Source organism: Ctenocephalides felis, unplaced genomic scaffold (genome assembly GCF_003426905.1).
Source record: "Ctenocephalides felis isolate EL2017-DRISC unplaced genomic scaffold, ASM342690v1 CF-g0.4_SCAFFOLD_00845, whole genome shotgun sequence".
Lineage (NCBI taxonomy): Eukaryota > Metazoa > Arthropoda > Insecta > Siphonaptera > Pulicidae > Ctenocephalides > Ctenocephalides felis.
Window position 1 is genome coordinate 85,650,446 of NW_020536999.1, and position 18,174 is coordinate 85,668,619.

The 18,174-nt window shown below is 30.4% G+C and overlaps 2 protein-coding genes across 3 annotated transcripts in view; one reads left to right on the forward strand and one right to left on the reverse strand.

Annotated features, from left to right (window-relative positions):
- The first annotated feature begins 654 nt into the window (after window positions 1-654).
- LOC113363475 overlaps window positions 655-18,174 on the forward strand; it is a 29,606-nt gene continuing 12,086 nt past the window's right edge. Inside the window, exons 1-3 of one of the 2 annotated variants that reach the window (XM_026605978.1) lie at window positions 655-1,273; window positions 9,307-9,404; window positions 10,753-11,026. In XM_026605978.1, coding sequence (XP_026461763.1) covers window positions 718-1,273; window positions 9,307-9,404; window positions 10,753-10,998 — 900 coding nt within the window. In that variant the 5' untranslated portion in view covers window positions 655-717 and the 3' untranslated portion in view covers window positions 10,999-11,026. Of the gene's footprint in view, window positions 1,274-9,306; window positions 9,405-10,752; window positions 11,158-18,174 lie in introns of those variants that run through there. The other variant, XM_026605977.1, reaches the window with a different exon arrangement.
- The window catches only part of LOC113391235 (zinc finger protein 99-like), a 4,185-nt gene continuing 2,118 nt past the window's right edge, over window positions 16,108-18,174 (reverse strand). The window contains exon 3 of the mRNA XM_026627183.1: window positions 16,108-17,282. Coding sequence (XP_026482968.1) covers window positions 16,108-17,282 — 1,175 coding nt within the window. The remainder of the gene's footprint in view (window positions 17,283-18,174) is intronic.

Genomic DNA, 18,174 nt, shown 5'->3' on the forward strand with positions numbered 1-18,174 from the left:
GTGCTCGTCGCAATGTGTCAAAATTTATAATTTTTTTTCTTCTGAATGTTTGAATTTGATGTTTATATTTTAAATGAGTGATATTAAATTAAAGAATTAACATAAAGTAAATTCAAGTTATTATTTATATTTAGTGTTTAATGCAATACTTTAACCATAGATAAAAGAAGAGTATATGACTTTAACCTATATTCGTTATTAGTAAATATGAACAATTTCGAATTTCCTTGCTCCCAGGGGCTCAAATGCTTCCAAATTGATACAAAAAAAGTCTCTAAAAGTTTTAGCTCTTAATATTAACTTTTAGATAGTCCGCAATTCAAGTTTTGTATGGAAATAACCTTTGTTTCCCTATAACCTTTATAGCTTTATAACTTAAATAACCTTTCATTTGTTTTTTTAGATATAACTCAGCGACAAATGAATTAAAAGTGACAATTAGACGCTCTACAAAAAAGGTTTTATAAAAAACGTAAACATTCATTAAATCCATTTATTTAAGAGTTAATCGAGTTGAAAGTTTAATCATTATGTATCTACTAATATTATCAAGTGTTATTAAGTAAATTGTTGGGGCATATCGTTAGCATTTGTGAACTCAAAATAATAATATAAATAAAGAAAGATAAATAATAATGTAGATCAGGATGTGAATATATCATATTCTAATATTGTCTAGGACTTTGCCTCTAATTAAATCCATGTGTATCATTTACCATGGAATCAAGCTCAATTTTGCAGCAAAATATTTATTTAATCGGTGATGTTTACCCTCAAATTATCACTGATACATTACCATCTAAATTACAAGTGCTAAAAGTGTTTTTTTACCACTTACGTGTCCCCAAATTAAAAATACGTGAAAGTGCTCAAATTTGCATAGATCAAGTCATAGTATTTTGGCAAAAAGCTCAGATACCAATTCAAAGAATAGATCATTGTATACATCACTTGTTGAAGTTACATAAGCAATATCATTTGCTTCAAAAAAGCGTAAACAGAGACACAAATGAAATTAGAGAGGTCGAATTTAAAATTTCATTGTTAAATTTGTTCGACATTGCTCATTTGAATGTGGCACAAATGGTCGATGAATCTATAATGCAATTTTTAAATGAGCAAAGGGAAGATAGAGGTAGAGTTCGTTGTATACCTAATACTGAGTTTGATATACCTAATATTGAGTTTGATGATGATGATGAACAAGTGCAGAAGATGAAGGCTGATCTACTACAGCTACAGAAAAAAGTGGGGAGAGAAGTACCACGACACGGTAAAAAAATAATTGTACATTAATTTTAATCATAAACTTACATGTTAATTGTTCATTTTTATACATTTCATGTTAATTGAATAGATGAATTTGTGTAATTCATGCCAAGCAGTGAAATGAGAAATATATATATATATATATATATATATATATATATATATATGTTGAATTGAATAAAACACTCAATGAGTTGAATGTAGAAATGTTTATATTAAATTTTTATACATTTCAAGACTAGATATGTCTCAAAAAGTTTTAGAATTAAAAATATAACAATTAGGAAAATTATTCTATACATACCAGACCAGGAAATATCACATGTTACTTTGAAAGTTCCCAGTACATCAGCAGGAGAATGAATCAGCATATTTATAACTTCTAAAAAATCCGAAACAATTTAAAACAATGCTTTCTGAGCACATTATTAACTTCAAACACTCTTTTAATACTGACCATCCTATAATTTATATAAAGAAAAAAATGTGGACGTTAGAAGATTTTTCAAATCTTGTTTTATCTTTTTTTAATTCAAATTGTCTGAATAAACGCAGTTCTGCTTGCTTACTTATATTGTAAATTTTTTTAACTGAATGATGAGGCGCATCTAGTCTCGAAACATATAAAAATTTAAAATAAACATGTCTACATTCGACGCATTCGCTGTTTTATTCAATTCAATATGTTTCAACGTTGAACAAAAAATTTTCAATATATATATATATATATATATATATATATATATCTTCTTATATATAAAAATGGATCGCAAAATGTGTTGGTAAGCGCATAACTCAACAACGCCTGGACCAATTTGGCCAGTTCTTTTTTTAAAATGTTCGTTGAAGTCCAAGGATGGTTGTTACGGAGAGAAAAAAACGAATAATTGCCGGGAAAACCCTAAAAACAGACCTTTTCTTCTTTAATCGAGTAGGCAACGCAATTTGTAAAAAAAACAATGATCTATGTCATGACATTTTGTGTAGTTTTTGATAATCTAATTTTGAATATATTTATATAAACATAGAAATATCTTTCTATTGATCAAGCTATATTGGCAGCCAAAAACTTTGATGTAAATTAATTAAATTTCAAAATTCAAGAACAAATTACAGGCGAATCAGTTGATTCGGCAACTAACCAAGACGATCCACCGGAGTTTTTAAACTCGCTGGATTTGCTAGGATTGTCACCTCACAATCTCCAATTAAAGGTTGGATCGGCAATTATAATGTTGCGAAATATCGACCAACTATATTCAAAGTATAGTATAAAGCAGAAGATGTTCTCGCACCATGCATCCCAATGCGTTTCCAGTGCGTTTATGGTATCATTAAGTGTTTGTGGTATTAATTTAGAAAACCCATGTTTCTCACATGGAAAATTGTATGTTGTTTGCTCCCGTATTGGTAAACCATCAGATTTGTTTGTCTATGCGCCAGGTAATCAAACAAAAAGCACTACAATGAAAATTGAACTGATTTTTGAATTATGATTTACATTATTAAAATTACTTACTTTTAAATGCTTATAGTGTTTTATTTAATTATTTTTAATTCACACCGAATTATTACCAGGGTGACGGTTCTGTTCAGAATAATTTTTTGCAAAGAATAGAAAAAAGGTAGGCACAAAACACCGCCACATTACAATTTTTTTTGACAGGACGAAGTCTGTCGGGCCGGCTAGTATATATATATATATATATATATATATATATATATATATATATATTGTGGAGCTCTGAACAAAGAAATAAAAATTTATAAAAAACAAACGCCTTATTTTTACTATTTTCATTTTGATTATATTGTCATATTTCTGTAATGTTATTTCCTTTATAATTTTATTCATTTTATATAAATAATTCACCATTTTCTTCTTTTCTTAAATATTGTTTAATATATTAAATATGTCTATCTTTGTTGGAAGTTCTACAAAATATTTACAAATTCAAGACTAGTAAAATATTTTTTGAATCATTCAAACCGGACGCTCCGTTCTCTCAAAAACTGAGTTACCGTTTTTGGCACTTTTTGCCCCGCATCTTCGAAACGACTAGACAAGCCTTTGCCAAAAACTAATCATCACGTCTCCTTATCAATACAAATCGAATGTTTCTTAAATTATGCATTGCGTGGACAAAAAATTATATCCAAACAAATACACAAACACATTTTTTCTAAGGTATGCCAAAATGTTTAGAAACCTCTGAAACGTGAAGAAATGCAAAAATGTGTGTGTGTGTGCGCGGATACAAATTCTCATCGAGGATTTTGGGAACTCTGATCTACCGATTTAAATAATTCATAAAGCATTAGATTTGTATTAATAAGGAGATGTGATGAGGCAGGTCTAGCAGTTTCAGAGATACGGGGCATAAAGTGCTAAAAACGGTAACTCAGTTTTTAAGAGAATAATTAATAATTCAAAAAGCATTTTACTTGTATTGATAATATGAAGAACTTTAAAATCATTATCATTTTCGACTGCCAAATGGCATTACTTTTTACTTTTTTTACTCGATCTTCGAAACTGCTGGACCTGCCTTGGCAAAAATTCAATCAGTTCTTTATTTTGTCAATACAAGTAAAATATTTCTCGAATCATTCAAATCGGACGCTCCGTTCTCTTGAACACTGAAATACCATTTTCGGCACTTTTTGCCCCGTATTTTTGAAACGGCTAGACCTGCATTGTCCAAAAACTAATCAGCACGTCTCCCTATCAAAAGGAATCGAATGTTTTTTGAATTATTCAAATCGGTTGAACCGTGTTCTCGAAATCGTCGACGAAAAATTGTATCCGAACACACACACACACATACATAGATACATTTTTCTGAGGTATGCCAAAATGTTCAGTAGGTTTGGAAACGTAAATATATGTAAAAATTATCATTTTCGATTATTTTGCGATTACTATAACTCACCTTACGGGAAGTTAATAAAATATGACAATATGCTTAATTTTACAAATTATATGAATTCGATTTTTTTAAGTGGAAAGATCATATATGTTTTTCGTAACAGAACTTTTTTTTTATTTTTCGCAATAATTAAAAAGTTATATCAAAATACAAATTAATTTTTGAACCCAGTACCGAAGACGCGCCGACAACTTCCGAACAAATCCGAACAAATCCTTGTGACGTCATAATGCTAAGTGTCATCCATTGTAGTTTACAGCTTTGAGCTTTGAGCTTTCATTCTCTCGTTGTTAAATACTCAGAAATATAAAAAAATGTCAAAAATCAAAAGTTATCGCACTTGTTTTGTACCATTATGCACAAATACAACAAAGAGAACTCCTGAAAAAATGTTTTTAAATGTTCCTAATGACGAGAAACGTCGAAAAAAGTGGTTCCAAGCAGTGCTCCGAGAAAATCCTAAAACAAAATCGACTTTTACTTGTTGTGAAGATCATTTTGATGTAAGTATTGTAATCGTATTGTTAATAATTATATTTTATGTAAAAGTTCAAAGTAGATGGCTCGAAAGAGTTCTGTTAATTTAGTTTTTTTGACTGGGTTTCATAACATAACCTCCAAAATCACAGCTTTTAAAAAAAAAAATCATAAATTTTTGTCTGAGGATTCACTTTGATATTTTTATACCGTTTGGCATTCACTTTTTGTAATTTTATAACGTATATGGAAAATTATATGTATTGATTATTATACACTAACACTTTTTCACTAAAAAAGATTTTATCAAAAAAAATCTGATTTTATAAAACTTTTTTCAGGCGAATTTTTATAACGTTTAGGATTCACTTTTTTGTAATTTTGTAATATTTTCTGTTATCCATTGAACTATATTAATATTTCTAAAGTAAATTTTTTGGTTTTGTTTTCTCATTAAATAATCCATACGATATGTCCTTTTTCTAGTTAAAAGATGATATGGAAAATTATATGTATTACACAACGATGGGAGGTAAAGCCAGGATTAAAATTGATGTGGTACCACACAAATTCGAATGTCAACCTCATCGTAAAAGACAAGGGACTTCAACGATACCTAGACCAGCTTCAGAAAAAAGACAGAGACAACAAATGATTCAAGACATTTTAAGTGAATCTTCTGATAATATTGGTAATCCTCACTGTATCAGTCAACTCTGTTGTAGTTGATTCTGCTTCTTTCAATGTAAAATCCCATCAAAAAGTTATTGTTGGAACACATCCTCTGATACTGTCAATTCTGTTGAAGTTGATTTTGCTTCTTTAAATGCAAAACCCTCCAGTCATTGTTGGAACAGATACTCTGATACTGTCAATTTTGTTGAAGTTGATTTTGCTTCTTTAAATGTAAAACCCTCCAGTCATTGTTGGAACACGAACGCCAACCAATAGAAATTTTAGAACAATTGGAAATCCTCTGATACCGTATCAGTCAATTCTGTTGGTGTTGATTCCGCTCCGTTAAATGTTAAAGCCCATCAAAAAGTCATTGTTGGAACACGAACGCCAACCAATAGAAATTTTAGGACAATTGGCAATCCTCTGATACTGTATCAGTCAATTCTGTTGAAGTTGATTCTGCTCCTTTAATTGTAAAATCCCATCAAAAAGTCATAGTTGGAACACAAACACCAACCGATAGAAATTTTAGGAGAATGGGCAATCCTCTGATATCGTATCAGTCAATTCTGTAGGAGTTGATTCAGCTCCTTTAAATGTTAAAGCCCATCAAAAAGTCATTGTTGGGACACAAACACCAACCGCTAGAAATTTTAGGACAATTGGTAATCCCCTGATACCGTATCAGACAATTCTGTTGAAGTTGATTTTTTTTCTTTAAATGCAAAACCCACAGGCCATTATTGGAACACAAATACCACATTTTAGGTCAGTTTTTGAATAATGTGGGAGTTGGTAATCCTCCCTTACTGTATTAGTCAACTCTGTTGGAGTTGATTCTGCTCCTTTAAATGTTAAAGGCTTTCAAAAAGTCATTGCTGGAACACAATCACCAACCAATAGAAATTTTAGGACAATTGGCAATCCTCTGATACCGTATCAGTCAATTCTGTTGGAGTTGATTCTGCTCCTTTAAATGTTAAAGCTCATCAAAAAGTCATTGTTGGAACACAAACACCAACCAATAGAAATTTTAGGACAATTGGTAATCCTCTGATACCGTATCAGTCAATTCTGTAGGAGTTGATTCAGCTCCTTTAAATGTTAAAGCCCATCAAAAAGTCATTGTTGGGACACAAACACCAACCAATAGAAATTTTAGGACAATTGGTAATCCCCTGATACCGTATCAGACAATTCTGTTGAAGTTGATTTTTTTTCTTTAAATGCAAAACCCACAGGCCATTATTGGAACACAAATACCACATTTTAGGTCAGTTTTTGAATAATGTGGGAGTTGGTAATCCTCCCTTACTGTATTAGTCAACTCTGTTGGAGTTGATTCTGCTCCTTTAAATGTTAAAGGCTTTCAAAAAGTCATTGCTGGAACACAATCACCAACCAATAGAAATTTTAGGACAATTGGCAATCCTCTGATACCGTATCAGTCAATTCTGTTGGAGTTGATTCTGCTCCTTTAAATGTTAAAGCTCATCAAAAAGTCATTGTTGGAACACAAACACCAACCAATAGAAATTTTAGGACAATTGGTAATCCTCTGATACCGTATCAGTCAATTCTGTTGAAGTTGATTTTTTTTTCTTTAAATGCAAAACCCACAGGCCATTATTGGAACACAAATACTAAATTTTGGGTCAATTTTTGGACAATGTGGGAGTTGGTAATCCTCCCTTACTGTATTATTCCACTCTGTTGAAGCTGATTCAACTCCTTTAAATCAAAATGTCTATGTTGAAACACATACACCAACCGATAGAAATTTTAGGTGAATCTTTGGACAATATGGTAATTGGTAATAGGTAATACTCTGATACTGCATCAGTCTACTCTGTTGAAGTAGATTCTGCTCCTTTAAATGTAAACCCCCCCCAGTCATTGTTGGAACACAAACACCAACCGATTTTAGGTGAACCTTTGGACAATATTGGAATTGGTAATCTTCTGATACTGTATCAGTCAACTCTGTTAAAGTTGATTTGGGGTTTTACATTTAAAGGAACAAAATCAACTTCAACATGTTCAACCGAGTTGACTGATACGATATCAGAGGATCACCAATTCCCATATTGTCCAAAGAGTCACTTACAAATTTTAGGTGAATCTTTGGACAATATGGGAATTGGTAATCCTCTGACACCGTATCAGTCAACTCTGTCAAATATGTTGAAGTTGATTCTGCTCCTTTAAATGTAAAAGCCCATCAAAAAGTCATTGTTCAAACACAAATACCAAATTTTAGGTAAATTTTTGGACAATATGGGAATTGGTAATCCTCTGATACCGTATCAGTCGACTCTATTGAATATGTTGAAATTGATTGGACGTTCCAACATTATATTGGAATGTGATGTTGTAACATCTGAAGATAAGTATTATGTCTAATATCCATATCACCAATATAAAATTATCTTTGATAAAAATACAACATTTGCAGAACTAAATCGCAGATCAATTTTTTAATATTGATGATAATAAATATATCAACATCAGGAATGTTACCAGAATTTGCTTTTATAAATTCTGATTCACACATATCTTTAACAAAGTGTTTTGTAATAGTAAATGTAGAAAGTTTGTGTCAACTTATAATAGCCGAAAGTACTGGACGGTTATGAAATTACTTTAGTAATGCTAATTTATTATAATATTTACATTACTTTAGTAATCCTATTACTTTAGTAATGCTATAAGTTATTTATGAGCATTATGACGTCACAAATTTGGTAGCCAACAGCCAATCGTGGTGCATCCACAGTCACATGATTTTTTATATTTAACTGAAGTTTATAATTAATCGAAAAAAAATTTTTTTGTTTTATAACTACCCGTAGGGTAAGTTATAGTAATCGTCCAAAAATTGAAAACGAATATTTTTGAATATCTTTACGTTTCAGAGGTTTCTGAACATTTTGGCATACCTTAGAAAAAATTGATGTGTGTGTATGGATACAATTTTTCGTCCACGTTTTCGGGAGCACGGATCAACTGATATGAAGACGTGCTGATTAGTTTTTGGCAAAAGTCTGTCCAGCAGTTTCGGAGATATGAAGCAAAGAGTGCAGAAAATAAAAATCGAGTTTTTGAGAGAATGGAGCATCCGATTTGAATGATCTAAAAAACATTCAATTTGTAATGACGGGGAGAAGTGGTGATTAGTTTTTGACAAAGACAGGACCAGCCATTTCGAAGATACAAGGCTAAATGTACAAAAAATGGCAGTTTTTGAGAGAACAAAGCATCCGATTCGAATGATTCAAAAAACATCTTGCTTGTGACGAAACATTCAAGTTTCAAGCAAAAAAAATATTTCCAAAATTGGGAAAAAAATTTAATTTCCATTTTTTTAAGTCAAAAATGATTCGGATTTTAATTTTATTTCTAGCTAGAATTTTAAAACTCTTTTATATAATTCAAATACATAATTTTAACCTTGCAATTCAGTTTATAAGAGATAAGATTCTTCATTCTAACTTTGCTTCATTAATGGGGCAATTCTGCCGTAACAGATTTCATAACATAACGTTGTCATGGCAACGCTATCTTATGCTTGTTTATTGGCAGTGAACGCTGTGAAAATGTCTATCTGTTTGCTGTACGTTCAGGCGTATTTTACATATAAACAAGCAAGAAAAAATCTTATGATAACTGCATCATCGAAGATTCTGTTATCATAACATTATTCCTTGCTTGTTTATATGTTTAATTGATAAAAAGTTGAACATTTTATCTTTTTGTCTCAATCATTATTAATTAAGTCGATTATTTGTCAAGGCAAAATGCCACTTGCACTTAGATTTCCTGTATCATGTGTCTTATTGTTGTTGAACTGCATCAATGAGAACCATGACATATAAGAGAATATAAAATATATAATAATTGTAAGAGCCATAAAAAATTATAATGTGTCCTTATGCCCTTTTTGATATTTCAGGCAGGCCCCAGTCAAATTTGGACTTTCTCACCCGCAAAAGAAAACCAGGAAAAAAACATAATTTTATTAGAAAGAAAATGACGAATCAACACAAAAGGGTAATGATGCAAATTTAAATATATATATATATATATATATATATATGCCGAATTTTGTGAATCAAAATTACTATAAGTTCTGTCTTTTTTTAAATTATTATTTGAAAACCAAACAATATTATTCTCTCGATGTTATGAGATCGGCTGTTTGTAATGAACTGATTCTAAGTCACACGCACACATGCAACCACTTGAACACTGTAAGGATGTGTGTGTGTTTATATATATATATATATATATGTATATATATATATGTATATGTATATATATACATCTTATATATAAAATACTTTTGTAAAGGCGTATGATTTTATGCTTCTCCTAAACGGTTCTTCGGATTTTAATAATTCTTTCTAGAGTTTGTCAAAGGAATTTTTATGATTTAATGAATAATGAACTATAATAATATTGTAGAAATAAATGGTAAAAATTACGAAAATTTACCTATCATTGTTTGACATTGAAAACATTTAAACTTTAATCTTCCAGAAATGTCAATTCACTCGAAATTTGACTTTAGCTGAAATTATGAGCCTAGATAATATTAGAATGTAATATACAAGAAAAATGTAATGTGTACATTGTTATTGCCGAAAAGCAGCTGAGATGTGCCAGCAATTGAAATATTATAAGATACAGTCAACAGTATATGTTGGCAGATGAAATTATATAATTCAGTTTAATAAATAATGCAATAAATTGCATATGCATTATTTTTTTAAACTTATAAATTATTTAACAATACGAAAAAATATTTCTACTTATTAAAAAAATGATTTAGAATTTTGTTTCATGTGTCAAAAATTCATTCGTTTAGCATTGGATATGGAATATTTAGCAAGTTGATCTTAGATTGAAGAGTGCACATGTGAACTAGATTTTACAAATTAATTCATCTAAGATTTGAACGTAAACAATAATGTTTATTAAATTATTAATAAGAAAAATGTACTTCAGAAATTATAATTGCCAAAAAGCAACTTATATATTGTACAAGATTATGAAAATTATGGACTAAATTATTGAAGCAATCATGTTGGCTGGTAAAATCAAGTGTGATATTGTTCTTTTACCGCAGATACTATATTATTTTTTCTGAATTTTTTATACTGCTTATGCTAAGACCATAAATGAATCACAAAGGCAGAACATCAAATAGGATATTAAAAAGTATAGGATAGGATTTTAAAAAATTTGGAGCTTTTGAATTATAGATGTGGGTACAGGACAACGTTTCTCGGGCTACCTTGTATATATATATATATATTATATATAATAAAAAAATTTATATTATTCAACTATTATCCATAAATTATATTTCTAATTACAGCAAATTGTATTTTTGTAGGACCCTAACCAAGGATTGTCTAAAATATATGGAAAATCAAAAACAACAACTGAAATGGAGCTAATTGGATATCCTCAAATCAAACAAGAATTAGATGATTATGAAATAACAGAAATATGTGCGGACAAAGAAGAAATATGTCTGCAGCAGTTTTTAGAAACTGAGATAACGATAGATGAACAAATAAAGCAGGAACCGTTTGATGAGCATGATGTTGGTTTCAGTACAAATCAAACACAGGGATGAAATAGTACTGAAGAACGACCTTATAAATGTAAGACATGTACCCAATAAAATTTATATTAAATCGTCATGAAATAATTTATACTGGATCCTGTTCTTTTATATAATTGTGATATATTCGGAAAACGGAAAGTTATTATTAACAATTTACCGATTTAGATACTCGCGCCCCTTTATGATGATCAATTACAATGTTGATACTGAGGAAATTGTTTTCACATCGAATACAAATGTAATAAATTTTACTTTAATATACGCAAATGTATTATTCTTGTAATATACAAATGTTTAAAAAACTTATTTAAGATTATTAACTTTCCGAAGGAGAAGTTTATGTTTTCATCAAAAAATCCGATTTGCTAATTTTATTTTTTCTCAACGTTTCAAGCCATTCTGAATCGAATGAGACCAAATTTGGAAAAAGTATGTGTGTGTGTGTATGTGAACAGATTTTTTGCCGTAAATCGACGTTTTCTCGAAAACAGCTGGGCCGATTTCTAAAATTTAAAAGCCATTCGATGTATCTCGTTGAGGACTAGAGTTTATCAAACGTTTTTGCGCGACGATCAGCCAAACCTATTCTTTGTAAATCGCAGAAAAGTGAAAAAATTTTGTCCACGTGTTAGCCCACAATTCTCAATCGATTTTGAAAATTCAAAAACTGTTCGAAAGATATTGGTTGGGAATCGTGCTGATTAGTGATGGTAAAGATCGGCCGGGCCGTTTTCTTGTAATAAAGTGTTAAACAATTTTTTTCGACGATTTTTATGATTTTTTTTTTGACGCCAGATACCATAGTCTTATAGACCATACTAAAATATTACGGCAAGTCGTTTAATTTTTAAAATTCTTCAAAGTTTGCAAAAATTAATATCGTTTTTCTGGCATTGGTCAAAATTAGACCTTTCATCGACGTTTTCTCAAAAACGCCTGAACCGATTTAAAAAAATTAAAAGCCATTTAATGTATAATTTATATTTGATTAATATCTCAATGAGGACTATCGTTTGTCAGTTTTGTGCGATGATCTGCCAAGCCGTTTCTTTGTAATTTGGAAAGAAGTGTTAAACTTTTCGTCCACATTCAAGCTTATACTACCCAACCGATTTTAAAAAATCGAAAACTGTTCGAAAGATATTAGTTGGAAATGATACTGATTAGTTTTAGGTGAAAATCTACCGAGCCGTTTTCTTGTAATTAACTGTTGAAAAAAAAAATTTAAGCTGATTTTTATGAAACTTTTTTTGGCGATATATATCATGGTCTTATAGAACTTACTGAAATATTACGGCCTTATGGCAAGTCGTTTAATTTTAAAAATTCATCAAAGTTTGAGAAAATCAGTAGTTTTTTTTGACATTTGTTAAAATTAAAATTGGACGATTTACTTGGTATAACGATAGAGTACTTGGTCCCATAGGGTAAGTTATAGTAATAGTAAAAAAATTGAAAATGAAAATGTTTCAAGATCTGAATATTTTGGCATACATTAAAAAAAATATGTATGTGTGTGTGCAATAATAAATATTGATTTATTATTGCACACACATTTCGGAAAGTTTAGGCAACTTGCCACTTACAACTGGTTTTAGTTTAAGTTATTGTTTACAATTTAAATATTGCGCTTTAAACTGAAGTTAACTTCATGATGCTACGTATGATATACGCATATGCCATAGATAAAAGAAGAGTATATCTGAACCGTAGATAAAGGAAGAGTATATTTAAAGAGTGATTTTAACTTCCCATTTTATATTTTTCTTGTATAGTACATTCTAATATTATCTAGGCTCATAATTTCAGCTAAAGTCAAATTTCGAGTGAATTGACATTTCTAGTAGATTAAAGTCTAAATGTTTTCAATGTCAATCAATGATAGGTAGATTTTCGTAATTTTTACCATTTATTTCTTCAATATTATTATATAGTTTATCGTTCATTAAATCATAAAAATTCCTTTGACAAACTCTAGAAATAATTATCAAAATCCGAATAACCGTTTAGAAGAAGCATCAAATCATGCGCCCTTAAAAAGAATTTATTGTAATCTTCCAAAAATGGAAATTGAAAATGTTTGCTTATCTTCACGTTTGAAGATTTCTGAAAATTTTGGCATACCTCAGAAAAAAAGGATGTATGTGTGCGCGTGTTTTGTTTATCCGCATTTTTTCGTTCACATTTTGATTCTTTCAATTCGATTCTTATTGATAGGGAGACGTGCTGATTAGTTTTTGACAAAAGCAGGTCCAGCCGTTACGGTGATACAAAGAGTGCAGAAAATTCAAATAAAGTTTTCAAGAGAACGGCGTATCCGATTTCAATGATCTAAAAAATTTGTAATGATTGGAAAAGGAGGTGATTAGTTTTTGGCAAAGGCAATCCAGCCATTTCGAAGATACCGAGCTAAATGTGCAAAAAATGGCGGTTTTTGAGACTAAGCGTCCGATTTGAATTATTCAAAGAACTTTCTGCTTGTTTTAACAAAATAATTGTTTTTGGGAAAAAAAATCGTTTCAAAAAAAATTTTAGGTGAATCCTTGGACAATATGGGAATTGGTAATCCTCTGATACCATATCAGTCAACTCTGTTGAACATGTTGAGGTTGATTCTGCTCCTTTAAATGTAAAACCCTTTCAAAAAGTCATTATTGGAACACAAACACCAACCGATAGAAATTTTAAGTGAATCTTTGGTAATTGGTAATCCTCTGATATCCTATCAGTAAACTCTGTTGAAGTTTACTTACCTAGTAATTTTAGATGAATCTTTGGACAATATGGGAATTGGTAGTCCTCTGATACGATATCAGTCAACTCTGTTGAACATTTTGAAGTTGATTCTGCACCTTTAAATGTAAAACCTCATCAAAAATTCAGAATCAAATTCAACAGAGTTGACTGATACGGTATCAGAGGATTACCAATACCCAAAGATTTACTTAAAAAGTCTATTGGGCGGTGTTTGTGTTTCAACAATGACTTTTTAATGGGGTTTTACATTTAAAGGTGCAGAATCAACTTCAACATATTTGACGGTATGAGAGGATTACCAGTTCCCATATTGTCCAAAGATTCATCTAAAATTACTAAGTGAATCTTTAAATGTAAAATCCCATCAAAAAGTCATTGTTGGAGCACAAACACCAATGGATTTTAAAAGTCGTACGTCCTGAATATTGTAGTGTGCCTGGTCAATATAAACTTTTATCAATTGGAGTAGATAAATCCTGCTCACCAATTAAAAAGGGTAGTACTGCAACCTTGGTTTATATATTTAATTGAAGTTTATATTTAACTGAATTTTTTTTTGTCTGTTTTTTTAACTTCGCGAAGGGTAATTTTTGCATATCATTACGTTTTACAGGTTTCTGAACATTTTGTGTGTTTTGTATGTCCGCATTTTTAGTTCACGTTTTTTGGGCGCACGGATCAACCGATTTGAATGGTTCAAAAAACATTCAATTCCTATTAATAGGGAGATGTGCTGATTAGTTTTTGGCAAAGTTCGGTCCCGCCGTATTGAAGATACGAACCAAAGAGTGCAGAAAATGCAAATTAAGTTTTTGAGAGAACAGAGCATACGAATTAAATTATTCAAATTTTTTAATGATGGGGAGAAGTGGTGATTCGTTTTTGTCAAAGACAGGCCCAGCAGTTTCAGAGATACCGAGCAAAATGTGCAAAAAATGGCAGAATTTGAGAGAACAAAACATCTGATTCAAAACAAGTTGAAAAACATTTTGCTTGTGAAGAATCATTTAAGTTTAGTACAACAAAAAAAATATTTTCTTTTATTTTTTTTCAAAATCAAAAATGTTTTTGATTTTAATTCTAGCTAAAATTCTGAAACTTTTTTATATACTTCAAATACATAATTTTAACTTTGCTATTCAGTTTATATATATAAAATAAGATCCTTCATATTAACTCCACTTTATTTTTTTCTATTTACCTTTCGTTCAATTCATAAGCTCTTATTTGTCTATAAAATACTAATAATAAAAGTTTTAATATTTATAATAATCTATTGGAAAACATTTAATATTCTCTGAATATTTCATTACGGTACGGGAAGTTTCAGCAATTTGCCTTGAGGCACGATGCCATACACCACTGGTGACTTTACATATCAATAAAATTAATAATAATGTTTTAAAACATATAAAAGCAATTTTTTTCAAAATCCCAATTCATCAAAGTTTGAAAAATCAGCAGCTCTTCTACAACATACAAGTTCATGTACGATCACTATATTACATTATTATTGACATTATTTTATTGTTCATTTTTTGACTTTGTATACAAATACATTATTATAGCAAGTTCACCTCGAAATTCGAGATACCCAGCTGTAAGTCTGTAAATACTTCTATATTGGCATCCTAAAGTTGTCTCATAACCTACCTATGGTATTGACACCTTAAATGCCTGGACCTGCTTTTGCCAAAAACAAATCACTACTTCTCCTTTACAAAAACATTACAAATAGAATGTTTTTTAGATCATTCAAATCGAATACTCCGTTCTCTCAAAAACTTTATTTGAATTTTCTGCACTCTTTTCTTTATATCTCCGTAACAGCTAGTCCTGCCTTTGCCAAGAACTAATCAGTACATCTCCCTATCAATAGGAATCGAATGTTTTTTGAATCATTCAAATCGGTTGATCCGTGCGCCCGAAAACGTGACTGGAAATTGGTATCCATACATACATACACATACGCACACATCCATTTTTTCCAAGGTATGCCAAAATGTTCAGAAATCTTCAAAATATGAAGATATGCAACTATTCAATGTTTCAATTTCGACTTTTGGATGATTACAATAACTAACCATAAGGGAAGTTAAAGTCACCTTTTTGAGAAGATTCTACTAACAATTATGGCTCAATTGCAAGCCTTATTAAACCTGGGATGGATATAGAACATTATTAACAAAATATTTAAACGAGTCATTGATAATACTGTTTATTTGATATGATATATAAATATATAATAATGTAATTAATTCATATATCTAATATCTAATATAATCATATATCTATATCTAATTATCATTAATTTCTATAAGCAGTAATAAGTAACCTTTTGACTAATTTTCTAAATACTAATTACTCATTGGTATGAGCAACCATGTGCATTTTCAAGGTGTTTGATTGTTTGAATACCTTATCACAGTTTCTGCATTTGTAGGGGCATTCTCCAGTGTGAATGAGCATATGTCTATTCAAGTTACTTGATCGTGTAAATGTCTTACCACAGACTTTACATTTATGAGGACGTACCCCAGTGTGAATTATCATATGCAATTTCAAGGCACTCAATCGTGCGAATGCCATATCACATATTTGGCAAATATGGGGACGTTCACCAGTATGAATGAGCATATGTCTACTCAAGCTACTCGATTGTGTGAATGTCTTGTCACAAATTTCGCAAATATGTGGCCGTTCACCAGTATGAATTAGCATATGTCTATTCAAGGTACGCAATCGTGTGAATGACTTATCACAGATTTGGCAAATATGGGGACGTTCTTTAGTGTGAATAAGTATATGTTCATTCAAGGAATTCAAATGTTTGAATGCCTTTTTACATATTTTGCAAATATGGGGACATTCACCAGTGTGAACTAGCATATGTTTTTTCAAGGTACCCATTTCTGTGAATGCCTTATCACATATTTGGCAAATATGAGAACGTTCACCGGTGTGAATTAGCATATGTCGATTCAAATTACACAATTGTGTGAATGTCTTGTCACAAATTTCACAAATATGGGGACGTTCACCAGTGTGAATCAGCATATGTCGATTCAAGTTATTCAATTGTGTGAATGTCTTATCACAAACTTGGCAAATATGGGGACGTTCACCTGGTCCCTTTGCAGTATTATCGTGAATATTTCGTTTTCGATTACCATGTTCATTCAAATGTAAAATTTTTCCTCTGGCTCGAGCACAAATATGTTGATCTAAATGATATTTTTCAGTAAATGCTTTACTGCACTTTGTACATGTGAAATATTTTTCACCTGTATGAGATTTTATATGTATTTCTAATGCACTTGCATCTGAAAAAGACTCTGAACAATATGTATCCTTATGACAATAATTTACCATATGCTGTTCTAAATAATGCAACTTTCTAAATGTTCTATGACACTTGTCACATTTATAAGGAGCAGTCTGAATTAATTCCTGTTCGACATTTTCTTCTATTTTCACTATGGAGTTCATAAATCTGCTTAGACATGTTTTGTCATCCTCTGAACACGATTCAGGGTCTTCCTCAATTTCATTTTAATGTCTTCGATTGGATATTCTTGTGGTTCAATTTTAATTATTGGATCATTAGCAGCTTCCGACATTTGAGATAGTTGTGCACTGAGTATGTTTCTATAGGCATAAACAAAAACAGTTGGTTAGTTTAAATGAATTGTTAAATATGATAATTCATTTCATTAGAAATACAAGTGAAGGCATTAATTGATGACAGTTGGAGCATGGAGTATGATTTAGTGAGTGCATTGCATTTATGCTCTTGTAACGTTTTACAGGAGTGTATGTTTAAATTATTAATCCTTTTCAACTGTCATCAATACAAATGGATATGAATATAATATATTCGTGTTATGGTTTTGTCTATGAATGTAATCTTACATTTATTTAACAGAAGTCTACTTCTCGAGTTCTTTTAAGAATTATCTTCTTGTTAGATAATTTCTTCTTCGAAATGCTTTATATGTGACAGACAGTAAATATGAATCAACTATTGTTCTAAGCTTTTGCCTTATTGCAGAGTGAAATGTAAAGGGTAAAATTAAGCAATAATTATTTTTTGCATTATTTGAAGTTAAATATTTATAGTTCTTTCTAAATAAAATAAATATAACTAAAAATTAAACACGTCAAAGTATTTTACACTACCTTTATGTTTATCAATCAATCAATCACAAATACCGCTTTATAATATATATTATTATATTTGTACTCAAATGTATATACAATATATTTATTATGTCACGGAATTATAATTAAATGAACGAAATATAAAATCACGGTTTAAAATATGAACACGGGTATTCTAATATTGTCTAGGTATAAAATGTTCGTTCAGTGTACATTAATTTGTTTGACAGCAGAATGAACTTGAATTCGTTACTTTGCCTAGCTCTA